Raw genomic sequence first — 14745 nt, 5'->3', positions numbered from 1 at the left:
GCAGAAAAATATCTGAAGAAATAATGACAGAAAACTTCCCAATTTGGGAATCAAGAAAACCCCAACTGGGATATTTTAAAAATCCTACATTGTGTCACATCGTAAACAAACTGCTAGGGAAAGATAAAGAGAAAAATTTTAACATAGCCACGGACAAAAAGATACTATATACAGTGTAACAATGATACAAATTGCAACTGATTTCTCATCAGAAACAATGGGGTCAGGAGACAATGGAAGGTCACCTTCATAAAGTGCCAGAAAGAAATCCTGTGAACTGAGAATTCTATATCCAGAGAGAAGATTCTTCAAAAATAAGGACGTTTTTGCATAAAGAAAATTGAGACGGTGCATGGCCGGCAAACCTGCACCACAAGAAATCCTACAGGAAGTACTGTGAAGAGAAACAATACCAGATAGAAACTACAACTACAGGAAAGAATGAAAAGCACAAGTAATAGAACATAATGTGGGTAAATACAAAGAATATCTTCTTTTAATGATCTTGATTTCCTTTAAAGACAACTGACTGTTGCAATATAGATACTACATTGTAGAGTTCATAACATATATAGAAAAAATATGATAAAGTAACATAAGGAGGGTACATGGAAGTATAGTACTGGGAAGATTCTTACAATTTATATTAAGTGGTAACATATAAGTGAACTGTAATAAGGATACATATATATGAAAATATACATCCATAAAAAGCCTTACACAAGAATGTTGGATATTAGCTGCATTCATCATAGTCCAAAGCTAAAAGAAACCTGTATGTCCATCAAGAGGAAAATAAATATATAAACCGTATATTCAAACATTAGAATACTGCTCTGCAAATTAAAGAAGATTGGGCTACCAATATATGCAACAGCATGGACACATTATTGTGAGTGAAAGAAGCCAGCCACAGCGAGCGTTCTGTATGGCTGTGCACGTATTACGTGCAACCACAGGTTACATTAGTCTGTGGTCACAGAAGTCAGAAGAGTGTTCGCCTGTGGCACACAGACTGGAGAACACATGAGAGTACTTTCTGGGGTAGTGGAAATGTTCTATATCTTGACTACGATATTGATTACGTGGGTACGTACATTTGTCAAATCTCTGAAGTGTACATTTGTGCATTCCACTCTATGTAAATTTTACCTCAATAAAACAACTGTAAGGCAAAAATGGGAAGAACAAAAATTAAAAGAAAAATACAAGAGAGGAGATGGCTATGATAACTGTTCAAGTTAGGTGTTGGGAGTATGGGGGCTCATCATTCTATTCTGTGTCCTTTTGTATTTCAAATTTTCCATAATAAAAAGCTTTTCTAAAAAGAAAGGCAATAATAATGGATCACTAATACATTTGTATAATGTATTAATACACAATTAATAATGTATATTTCAAATTTGAACTCTTTCAAATTCAAAGAGTAGATCTCAAGTGTTCTCACCGCGCACGCGCACACAGTAACACAGGAGGTGATGGATATGTTCATTACTTTCATTGTGGTAATCATTTCACAATGTGTACGTATATCAAAAAATCATGTTGCATACCTTAAAAATATATAATTTTTATGTGTGAAAAATAAACAAAGGTCAAAAATAAAATTGTTAAGATAACACAGTAAAAAAAAATTAGCCAAAACATTTATTTAACTTTCTCCTTACGGTATCTGGATACAAACCTATAGAACTCATTGCCAAATAAAATACAAAGTTATTAAAATAATAATTTTTCTTAAAGGGAACTAAGTCTGCTCAGGCAAATAGTGCTTCAAGGTTCCAAAGTTTTTATACCATAGACCATGATGTCAATAATCCAGAACAGTTTTTTTTTTTTTGTTTTTTTTTTTTGAGTGATGATTATTTATTCATCTTGGAGACAAGTTAAGTCCATACTATTAAGTTGGCCTTATTCTTTCAGGCCGGGTTTTGGACTAAGGAAGATGTTTCAAGCAGGTGTATCAAGCACCTTTCTTCAGTCCACGGTGCATGATGTCTGTTGGAGCCCCATGCGTGTATCTCTCAGACCTACCACTTCCGTGTTCTTTGGTCAGGGCTCCACTGCAGTATCCATATCCCAGTGGCTGAGGCCTTTTCCACAGAAGGCTGCTGCTCTGCCACATGCATGTAGGTACAACAGGCCCCAGGGACCCTCTCATCCAAGCAACTCTGAACCAGTAATTTTGGGGAGTTGATGTTTTCACGCTTAGGGCTCTCAACACTTGAGCAGGATGATTCCCACGGATGTGTTTTAAGTGGGATTAAGCTGTCATGGCCCACTGTGGTGGCTGGTGGAGGAGTTCAGGGCATGCCACCCCGAAATATGCGAGTCTGGCTATTTAGTTATTTTGAGTTAAAGACACTGGAAAGTGGCAGAAGCAAGGAGGCACGTTTTTCCCTAGAAGCACGAGAGAAACTCCCATGTAAAAGGTGTCCTCCCTGTACCAGGAGGGAGACATTCTTATCGCCAGAAATGGAGAGTCGAGGCCCAGGGAAATCTTAACAAACCAAACTTGTTAAGCCAACCTTTACATTCCTAGTCACTGTTTCACAACTAACTGCCCTAGCCCAAACCCCTTTGTCTGGTCACATTTTCATAACTACTACCCTTTGTCCAATCTAGTGTAGAGGTGTTTGGCTTTAACCACTTCTTCCGGTCTTCATTTTTCTCGTGAGGTTTCCTTTGCACGTGTAAAAATTACTAAGTAAAATCTGTATAGTTTTCTCCTGTGGATCTGTCTTGTGTCAGTTAATTCTTGGGCCGAGCTGGAGACCCTAAGAGGGCAGAGGAAAGGTGGCACCTCCCCTACGCTGACTTAGTAACACATTCTTTCTAAGCTGCCTCTACATTCCTGTATCCTGTCACTACTTCCCACCAGTGTTCTCTGTTCTTCCTAAAAAATGACCTGTGCTCAGGGGGAAAAAAAAAAGAGAAAGATGTCTAATATGGTGCAAAGAGGAAAAAAAAAAACAGATGACAGGATGAACCACTTTATACACATACTATTGCTAACATACAGATCACGCCGTTGCTAACCCTCAACTTCCTACTACTAGTAAGAGCCTTTGCAACTTCCAAGCATTAAGAGTTAAGCAAAGAGGAGAGTTCAAGATGCAATTAATCCTATTGCCCAGAATGGCCATGTGAAGCCTTTGGCCGTGTTAAGCGGAGCTCTTTTGGCTGTTTGGCTTCACAGAAGCCAACAAGAGTGATCTTATGCACAAAGCAAAGCCTATGAGCCATAAGAATACAACTAGTAACTGGGATACTAAAGAAAACATAGAATGTCTCTGCCTCCATCTTCTGTGTATCTCCTTCGTCTTTCTTTCTTTTTCTGTTTCCCAGTCCGTGTGCCTACTTCCCAGTGCCTCACAAGATTACACAGCATTGTGCAACAGCCCAGAGAGAAAGAGAGGTTGATTTTCTTTTTCCAATTTCCCTGCTCTCTCTTATTCTCTTTCCTTGCCCCTCACCAGCCTCTTCTAAAATTCTCAGGATGAGAACTGTCCTGCTTGGGTCAGGTGTACCAACACCAGGACCAATCAATTGTAGAGATAAGGCCACGTCACAAGGTAGGAAAATGGCCGGACACGCAATCTAACAGAATGGGGGAAAGAGACATCCCAGAAGATGAGTTCCAGTCCACAAGGCCACCACTACCATGTGGGTATTGGCAGACAGCTCAACAGAATCAACCACTATGAGTCATGGATGTGTTTGAGAAACTGGTAGAAACACTGGACCTTTTTCATAACATGTACATAATCGCAGATACCAAACTGTGTGCAAACTACATGGCGTTCATGAAACCCCTATAATCCATTCGTAGATCCTAATTTTAAAACTCTATATGCATCTAGATTTTTCAAATGTTTCAGATTTTTCAAATATCGGTATAAAACTTTTCAAATTTTAAATACTGAATACAAAATTATATTCAAAGGTTTTCAACCACAACAAATACACATAATGAAATGTTAAGTCTTTGAAGAAATATGACACATAGAAGTTTATATCATACATAATAGCCAGGACTGGGTGGAGCTAACAATCAAATATCAAATGATCTCTACTGTCATCAAATGGAGACAACATGGGAGCCCTCACATTTTTTTTTTAACTACACTTAGAATATTTCCCACTGTATATGACCAACACGATCAAACACTGGGGGACATGTACCTAGCCCCACTGCCATTCAAATCATAACACTCGCAATTACCTCATAAAAAGATAAAGTGAACCAAATAATTAGTAAGATCTAGTCCACTGCCACTCATGATGGCCTAGAATGAAAAAAATCTACATACGGCTCAGTCAAAAGTTTCTATTCAAAATACAGCTATTACTATATGTAATTTTACTCAAAACAGGCAAAACCAAACATATACAACAGAAGAGAGCTATGGAAACAAAACCAGAAATAAATGCTTACAATCACGCAACAGGTGAAATATAAACTAAAAATGGTATGAAAGCAGTCCAAAAACCTATACCCTTCACTGGTTATTAGGAAACAGTCAATGATATCAGTAGCACATCCTTAATCTCCAAGAGTATATAATGGAAGGAAATGACCACATTCTACCACAAAATGTTCTTATATTACAGGAAAAAACAGAATAATAGAATATAAGGAACAATGGTTTAACAGAGAACTGCATTTGTCATATGCTCCTTAAATTTATATGAAAAAGGACTTATAAGTACAGTATTATATTCACGTATTTTGATTCTACAATAGATCTTGTAGAAGTTTCATATATGAGAGTATGAAAACCCGAAGTATTATCTTTACTGATACATTTCCCAGGCAATCTCCAAAAGAGAATCTAATTTCCTGAGTATCTGAATATATAAACTCCTTGAAAGCTAGAATGATAAAACACCACTGAGCCCGATTACATACAATAAACTCTAAAGGAAAAGATCAGATTCCTACACCACATTAAATTTTTTTGTATTAACTGTAACTGGAAAATGTAAGACAGTAATTATATGGGGTTAAAGAATTTCTTAAGCAGAGTCAACTGCTGTACTCTTTTTGTAAATATTGAGCCTACATATTAAGGCCAGCATGTAAAGCCTAAAAATTAATCAGTTATAATGCTTCACTCAGAAAATTTTATATTTGAAAACCTTTAGAGAAGGTGTCTTTTATATCACAAAGAAATATTACAGATTTTTTCATTCATGGATTAAACATGAGTAGTTTTTAACATTCTCACATGACCCTGAAGTCCCACAACAGGTAGTAATTTGTAATTCTGGTTGAGTCACACATTTCACCTGGATACACTAAGAGACTGGTTGGTGTTCCTGAGTTACTAAGTAGAAATAAGCCTCAACAATGTGACATCTGCCTTTTTCTCTGCTCATTCTTGAATGCAAACTAACTTCCATATAATACCTAAAGCACAAGTTAAAAAAAAAAATTTTTTACATACTTCATCTTTTTTTTGTTTTTTAAATATGGAAGATGACATATGGCAAAACTTGCAAATGTATGGATTCACAAAGGAAGGTCCCTGGATGCTCCCTACAAGAAAGTCACGGGGTTTAATGGCAGCTCAGGAGAATGCAGAATTTTGGTACCATACTCGGGCACATCACAATCTAAGAGGATATTCAGTAGGCAGAACTGACAATTAGTCCCAGGACTCAAACTTAAATTCTGCTGTGAAATTCTAGTAAGATTTATTAAATCAAAGTTAATGTACAACAATTACCTCACTAGAGAATGAGAGAAAACACTGTACGTATTTCCTTTGATACTAAAATGATTACATCATGCAAAGTTCATTTGAATTCTCTATGTAAAATATTCTGAACTGAATTACCTTTTTGTACAAATATTTCGCCAGGGCAGTGACTTGACGGGGCACTGACTGCGATACATAATTGTAGTAATTGTAGGTAAAAGCATAAATGCCACCTTCTCATGTCTGTATCAGGGAAAACTCCCTTAAACACATTTCACCCTTAGTTTCACCTTCAAACAAACGGACCACCTCAAATCCTAAATATACCCAAAGCCCACTGCCTAGACACACAGTGAGAAACAGGCATAACAGATTTGTAAATAGGCAAGAAACTACTTTGTGCTAGAGACTACGATTACCTGGAGGTAGGAATTGCAGTTGGTTATTAGCTAATCGAAGATGACGTAAAGCTCTCAGACGACCAATTTCTGGGCAAACAATTTCTAAGGCATTGTCACTAAGATCCAAACATTGGAGTTTTACGAGAGATCCAATGGCTTCAAAAAGAAAAGAAAGGTGAAGGCAAAATTAATTGGACCCAAGTGTTATGACAAATCTTTAATGCAAGTACTACCAAATTAAATATTTTAATAGTTAATATCCCTGCCTCTGTTGCTTGCAAAATAGTAAAAACATAGATCTTTTAATTTAATCAAAACTGCTAACTGAATTTACTAATTAGGGGAGACAATCTTTGAAACTAACAAGTTAAAGATGCTTTATAAGTAAAATTCCTAATACACCAACCAAAATTTGCTTTACTATTATGAAGCAAAGCTTAAACTATGGTTATGTCGTAACTAAAATTGGAGTGTTCTTACCTTCTGGCACCACAACTATGTTATTTGAGTGAAGGTATCTGTGGGGAAAGAAGAAAAAAAAATGGAGCTGTTATCATTCAGTCCTTTTGCTAGATAACCAATTTGTAAAATGCTCACTTAGAAATTTATCAAATATAAAGGGACCAAAATGTTCTATCATACCCCAATCTAAGTGCATGCCATAAAGCACATGGTCATCACAGATAATTAATAATATTTTCAGAATGGTATTTTATGCTGGAACGGCAAATATTAAACCTATTTACTGATTTAAGTTGTTATTTTAAAATAAAAGCATACACAATAGATGTATTTTGAGTTATTTTTTTAAACTGACAAATTACTAGTTTTACAAAACAAATTACAAATTACAAAACAAATTACTAGTTTTTCTAGTTCATTTTAAAGTATTCGGGTTTTCAGAAAAACACCTATTGTGTAAAGAAAAATCAACACATTATGTAAATGAAAATGCAACTTTTAATTTCAAATGGAAGACTTACAAAATAAGCAAACCAAGGCTATTTCAAGCTAATATGCTGACAGAGAACCAAGAATGGAGACACTAAATGCTGATCATTTACAGTATCTGTCAAAATACTCAACTGTCAAGGTACATAATTTATTTCACAGCAAAAGGAAATCTCATAAACAAGAATCAAATTCTTTTCTTAAAAAAGAAAAAAAAAAAAGGTTATCCGGCTGACAAGTCCAGGCAAGCCTAAGTAAATAACACTTTTCCCACTGAAGTATCTTTAGCACCCTCTGGTGGAGACTTTATGCAATCAGCAGCAGCCTGATTCAGAACAAAACAACAGTGACAACTGGAGATCACATAGTAATAATTTTAAAAAATAAATGTATGCGGCACCTGGCTGGCTCAGTTGGCACAGCATGCACCTCTTAATCTCAGGGTTGTGAGTTCAAGCCCCATATTGGGCATGGAACTTAGCTACATAACATAATATAAAATGTTAATATAAATAAATTCGTATCACTGATTTTCAGAGAACGAAATTTTTTTGATCTTTTCAAAACTATCATTTTATTTACTATGCCTCATCAATCAGTCTTCATAAAGTATTTTTAAATTTAATTTTGAAATTTTCTTCTACATTATTAAACCTAACATCAAAGGTTAAAATGTCACTGACACAAAATAAGACACAAAATTAATACATTTAAGATTATTCCATGCTGCATTTAATAAATTCTGTGTAGGTACTAACCTGCAGGGCCTAACACATGTTAAACAATTATACCATTCTATGATATTTTTATTCCTTGCTTTGTACGTATAAACTTATTTCACATTTTAAAATCCATATTCTTTAAACATTAATTTTAGGAAGGAATTCCTAACTGCACTCTCAGGTGACTCTAAAAATTCTTTGAACTAAAAGACTCTATGTAAATAAGTACGCGCACACACATACGTACATATACACACATTTACATTTGTTATACAAAAGCCAGAGTGCCTAGAGACCAAAATAAAGAGACAGTTGATTTTCAGTTACCCACAATACATTTGCCTCAATTTCTACATATGCAAAAGGATCCTAAAAAGTCGAAATCAAAAGATGAACCAAAGCACTCAACATCATGAATGAAATCAAAAGTTGTATTTTAACACATTAAATTTATCTACGTTAAAGATGTGGTCTACAGTAAGAAGAGAATGTTCCCAATCCTAACTACAAAATGTAGCCCAGGACCATCCCCCACCAAGTGAAACACCATGTCAACTCCTCAAGTTATTGTGATGTGCAACTGATAAAGAATCATCACTGGTGGAATGGATCAGAGAGCGAGCTCTGGAGCCAGAATGACTGCATTTCAGTAGCCATGTGGCCAAACTCAACTTCTCACTTTCATAATCTGTAGGAGCAGAGAATAGTAACACCAACGACACAGGGATGTTGTAAGGATTAAATAAATCAATAAATGTAAGGCTTTTAGAATAATCAGAGTGCCATGAATGCCACTGTTATTGTTGTTACACAGTTATCATGAGTCAACTGTAATCAAAGGTTCAACAATTTTGAGTCACTTCTCTTTACTTGCTTTTTGTAATTTCAAAGTAATTGAAATTTTGGAGTTTCAATGTAACTAGTTTTCACCATGTTCTCCTATAATGCAAGAACTTTCTTTCATTGCTGTGGGAATGCAAAACAGTACAGCCACTTTGGAAGGTGGTCTGGCAGTTTTTTAAATAAAATTAAATACAGAAGTTTACTTAATAGTATTATGCCAATGTCACTTTCTTAGTTTTGACAAAATTTTAAGATGCTAAAAACAGGAGAAAGTGGATGAGAAGTATACTGGAACTCTGTACTATCTTTACAACTTTTCTGTAAATATAAAATTGTTCCAAAATAAAAAGGTTGCTGATTAAAAGATCAGGACTTTTATTTCCAGCCATAATGGAGTAACAGGGACCAGATTTACCTGACTGCTGTAAGCAAAAAGAAAATTGGAAGGAATATATGACACAATTATTTTGATACTAAAAACAGGAAATTAGGATTATGTTATGTGAGAGAGAAGAAACAAGGCAAGCCACACAAGATCCCTAGGTTTCTGCCTGGATGTAAAACTGATGGTATAGGACTGCGTCCCAAACAAAGTATGTATGTCTCACTAAGTTATGGAGACACAAGTCAGAATTCAGAGAAACCGAGGCAACTGGAAGTTGTGGGGTAGTGGGGTAGAGTTTGGGGGAGAGGATACTACAGGGAAAAAAATCCTGTAAAAACTGAAGGATTCTCTGATAGCTAAATAGTAAAATGTAGCCTAGGCAAAGTAACTGAAAATCTATCTGCTGAATGGTCCACAGAGCTCACACCAGACTAGAAGGCATTTAAGTTCTGAGCAGCAAGTCTTATTGATTATTTGGCACATTCAAATCAGATCCTATAAAGGCCATGCCTTAGTAATAGGGTTAAAATACCACTAAAGTAGAGGTTACTCTAGACCTGTCCTCACAAAGTGTGGAGACAAACCATGAAAAGATCAAACTAAACTGCAAATAACCTCATGCCAGAATAAGGCAGCACAAGAAAAAGGCAGACAACAAAGTCTACAGACTCACCAATGTAAAACTTATAAGATCCAGCATCCAATCGAAAAGTAGTAGATATGCCAAGAATCAAGAAAGTGTGACCAATACCCAGGATTAAAAACAGTCAATACAAGTATATCCAGTATAATAGAAACAATAAAATTAGCAAACAAAGACATTAGAACAACTACAAAAAATATAGCAAGCTATTTAAAGGATAATATGAACACTGCAAGAGAGACGTTAAGGTATGAAGAAGAACCAAACAGAACTCCTAGAGATCAAAAACATAATGAACAAAGTAAAACAACTTCACTAGGTGGGATGAACAGCAAATTAGATACTGAAGAAGAAAATATTACTGACACTGAAGACAGAGAAATATAATTTGTCCATATTGAAGCACAGAGACAAAAAAAGATGGAAAAAAACTGAAAAGAGTGTCAGTGATTAAAGGAAAATACTAAACAGTGTAACAAACATGCAAGAGTCCCAGAAACAGAGACAGGAGTATAGAAATAAATATCTAAAGAAATAACGTCAAAAAATTGCCAAATTTGATGAAAATCATAGAAACACGAACCCAAGAAGCTAAACAAATGTCAAATATAAAGAAAAAGAAGGGGCGCCTGGGTGGCTTAGTCGGTTGAGCGGCTGACTTCAGCTCAGGTCATGATCTCACTGTTTGTGAGTTCGAGCCCTGTGTCAGGTTCTGTGCTGACAGCTCGGAGCCTGGAGCTTCGGATTCTGTTGTCTCCCTCTCTCTCTGCCCCTCCCCCACTCACACTCTGTGTCTGTCTCTCAAAACTAAAATAAATAAAGGTTAAAAAATTTTTAAAAAAGAAAACCACAAGATACATCAAAATCAAATCCCTGAAAATGAGCATAAAATCAAAAATCTTCAATGTAGATAAAGAAAAAATAAACACATTACATACAGAGGAACAAATATAAGAATAACAGGAGATGTCTCTTCAGAAACTGTGCAAGCCAGATGATAATGAACATCATAAAATTGCTGAAAGAAAAAAAAAAAAGTCATCAAGAATTCTAATTCCAGGGGTGCCTGGGTGGCTCAGTTGGCTGAACATCCATCTGACTCTTGATTTTGGCTCAGGTCATGATCTCATGGTTCATGGGATCAAGCCCCATGTCAGGCTCGGCACTGACAGCGTGAAGCCTGCTTGGGATTCTTGCTTTCCCTCTCTCTCCACCTCTCCCCTGCTTATGCACTTTCTCTCTCTCAAAATAAACTTTAAAAATAAAATAATATGGGCTGTTTGCCATCTATATTAAAAAAAAGCATTTTAATTCCAGAAGATCAAAACAAACAAAAACTTCAAGACTATGAAGATGTTTGTAAAACAAAAACTGTAACATTTTCAGAGAAAAAACTAATGTGAGATTTTTTCTCACAGAAAATCTTCAGGGCCTACGGCTAGACAAGGAATTCTTAGACTTGACACTAAAAACATGATCCATAAAAGCAGAACTGATAAAATGTAAAACTTTTGCTCTACAGAAGAATAGAAAGAGAATGAAAAGATAGGGGCATCTGGGTGGCTCAGTTGTGGGAGTGTCTGACTTTGGCTCAGGTCACATTCTCACAGTTCATGAGTTCGGGTCCCGTGTTGGGCTCTACACTGACAGTGCAGAGCTGCTTGAGACTCTCTCTCTCTCTCTTCCTCTTGAAATAAATAAATTTCTAAAAAAAAAAGAGAGAATGAAAAGACAAACTACAAATTGGGAGAAAATATTTGTAAACAACATATACAACAAAGAACTGGTTTCTATAATTTGTAAAAAAAAAAAATAAAAACCTCTTAAAACTGAAGAATAAAAATAAATCCAACTAGAAAAAGAGCAACAAATGTGTTTCACTGAAGAAAAGACACAGGTAACCAACACATACTTGAAAAGATGTTCAGTATCATTAACCATTAGAAAAATATACATTAAAATCACAATGACATAAAACCACACATCTATCAAAATGACAAAAATAAAAACTAATGGTAACACCGAATACTGGTGAGATGTGGAGAAACTGAAACAATACCTTGCTCGGGGAGAATATAAAAAGGTGGAGCCAACCTGGAAAATTATTTGGCAATTTCTTAGGAAACTACAAATCCAGAACAAAAATGAAAGAGTAAGGGCCTCCAAAAATTATTTTACATAAAATCAACAAGAATATTGGCAAAAGTAGTAGTAAGAAGCTTATGTACAAAATTCTGGAAACTAACCAAAGTGATACAAGGAGGGTTATATCTTAAGAAAAATGGCAAAAATCTCAGTAAGCACAGTGAGCTGTGTGAACTTTGGGGCCTTTTCAATTCTTCTAATTGTATCCCTCACTCTCCACTCTGCAGAAGCATGGAAAAACAAAACAAAAACCCGGTCCAGAAGTGAAAAAGCGGCAGCGTGCCTAGCACCTGAAGGGACAAAACCAGGTCAGCACTCACTCCCAGGGAACTGGCGTCATTTGACTTTGTCTCAAGGCTCCCTGAAAGGTCCCACCTGCAAAGCTCTTTTTAATTTGATCTGCCTAGAAACTTGCCCCCTACAAAAACTCTTTCCCCAGTTGAAACACATTATGGGCAATTGTTTGACTTCACACCCACCTGAGTCAATAAATAACAGCTGGTGCAAACAACAGACAACCAAAAACCTTAAATGGAAAAGCTGGGCAAGATGTCCAGAGGAGCTGTGAAAAGCTCTGGTGTATTTCTGGAATTCTAGAAGGTCTAAGGCAGGTCAGAAACGTGCAAATGCTCAGGAAAGAGGTGAAAGACTCTAAGCAATCAGCTCTGCCGAGCTTGAGGCTCCTGCATAAGCAGGAAGCTCAGGATAAGGCAAAGTTGTCGAATGCCTGGCTGGCCACCATACAATAACAGAAGTCCTCAGCAAAGACTGGGAGACTACTGGATTCAGGTAGCAAAGGAAATCTCTAATCTAACCATCAGGTGACCACTAAGGTAACTGAGCAGATAACTTTAAAAAAAAAAAAAAAGAAAAGGAAAGAAAAAGGAGAGGAGGGAACTCTTTCAACTCATTCTATGAGGCCAATATTACCTTGATACCTAAACCAAGGAAATCGCAACAAAGGAAGACCAAGGACCAGTTTCCCTTATGAATACAGACACAAAATTCATCAACAAAATACTAGTAAGCCAAACCCAGCAACTTATAAAAAGGATTATACTCCACGACCAAATGGGATTTTCCCTCATTGATGCAGGGTTGGTTCAACATACAAGCAAAAATCAACATCTATATTAACAGGATAAAGAAAAAAAAAAAACACATTCATCTCAGTAGATGAAAAAAAGACCATATGACAAAATCAAACACCCTTTTATGCTAAAAATACTCAACAAACAAGCAATAAAAGGGAATTTCCTAAATTACATACAGGGTACCTATGAAAAATCTATACCCATCATCACACTGAATGGCAATAGACTGAAAGCTTTCCCCCTAACATCAGGCAGAAACAATACAAAGATGTCTGGTCTCACCACTTTTATTCAATATTCCATTTTACAGCCAAAAATAAAGCAAGAAAAAGAAATAAAAGGCATACATATTGGAAAGGAAGGAATGAAACTATCTTCACTGGCAGATGACATGATCTTGTATATAGAAAATCCTATGGAATCTACCAAAAAAAAAAAAAATTAGAGCTAATAAATGAGTTCAGCAAGGCTGAGGATAAAAGATCAATATACAAAAATCAGGTGTATTCTTACATACCAGAAATGAGCAATTCTAATGTGAAATTAAGAAAAACCATTCCACGTATAACAGCATCAAAAGAATAAATAAATACTGGGGCGCCTGGGTAGCTCAGTTCGTTAAGCGTCCGACTCTTAATTTCAGCTCAGGTCATGAGTTCAAGCCCCATATTGAGCTCTGCACTGAGTGTGAAGCCTACTTAAAAAAATTTTTTTTTAATTTTAAAAAAGAATAAGTTAAACTTAGGAATAAGTTTAACAAATTCAAGATTTTTACACTGAAAAGTGTTCGGTGTTCAAACACAAAAATGTTGAAAGAAATTGAAGACCTAATTAAATGGAAAGACATCTCACATTCATAGATTAGAAGACATAAGACAGCAATATTCCACATACTGATCTAAAGATTCAATACCATCGCCACCATTGATCACAGATACCTTTTTTTCTTCATAATTTGACAAGCAGATGTTAAAACTCACATGGAAATGCAAGGGATTTAGAAGAGCTAAAACAATTTTGAGAAATGGGAATAATGTTGAAGGAATCATACTTCTCAATTTCAAAACTTAACTATAAAGCTACAGTAATCAAGTTGTGTGCTACTGGCAAAAAGATAGACAAATAGATCAATGGAAAAAAATTGAGCATCCAGAAATATGCCAACATGTTCATGGTCAGATGATTTTTGACAAAGGTGCCAAGACAATTCAATAGGCAAAGGGTATCCTTTTCAATAAATGGTGCTGAGATAGCTGGAGTTGCATATGCAAAAATAGAAGTTAGGCCTTTACATTGCATCGTATGCAAAAATTCACTCAAAATGGATCAAAGACCTAAATGTAAGAGCTAAAATGATACAACTTAAGTAAGAAAAACAGAGGTAAATCTTCATAATGTTGGATTAAAACAATTTCGTAGATATGATACCAAAACACAAAATGCCAGATAAAAAATTATCAAGAAAGTGAAAAGATAAACCATGAATGGAAGAAAATATTTTAAAAGTATATATCTGATATGGTATCAAATATATAAAGCATTCAAATATATAAATATATATATCTCAAAAATATAAAGCACTTAAATATATAGAGCTATCTCAAATATATAAGGCATACAAATACATAAAAAACTCTTACAACTCTACAATAAAAATATCATAATTTAAAAATAGACAACAGATTTGAATAGACATTTCTCCAAAGAAATATATAACCAGCCAATAAGCAAATGAAAAAAGATCAATAGAAAAATACAAATCAAAACTATGATATACCAATTCACACCTACTAGGATGACAATAATCAAAAGGACAGAAAGTAACAAGTGTTAATGAGGATGTGGAGAAGAAGTTA

At 35.4% G+C, this 14745-nt stretch overlaps 1 protein-coding gene across 4 annotated transcripts in view; it reads right to left on the bottom strand.

Moving 5' to 3' along the window:
- The window catches only part of LRRC28 (leucine rich repeat containing 28), a 152652-nt gene that overhangs the window by 109720 nt on the left and 28187 nt on the right, over window positions 1-14745 (bottom strand). For all 4 annotated transcript variants that reach the window (XM_040493784.1, XM_040493782.1, XM_040493785.1 and 1 more), the window contains 2 exons: window positions 6587-6624; window positions 6125-6262 (listed from right to left, as the gene is read on the bottom strand). In XM_040493784.1, the coding sequence (XP_040349718.1) occupies window positions 6125-6262; window positions 6587-6624 (176 nt within the window). The remainder of the gene's footprint in view (window positions 1-6124; window positions 6263-6586; window positions 6625-14745) is intronic.

Source organism: Herpailurus yagouaroundi, unplaced genomic scaffold, assembly GCF_014898765.1.
Source record: "Herpailurus yagouaroundi ecotype Mexico unplaced genomic scaffold, PumYag 185, whole genome shotgun sequence".
Classification (NCBI taxonomy): Eukaryota; Metazoa; Chordata; class Mammalia; order Carnivora; family Felidae; genus Herpailurus; species Herpailurus yagouaroundi.
The sequence above is the reverse complement of the archived record's forward strand: the minus strand, read 5'-3'. Positions and strand labels throughout refer to the sequence as shown.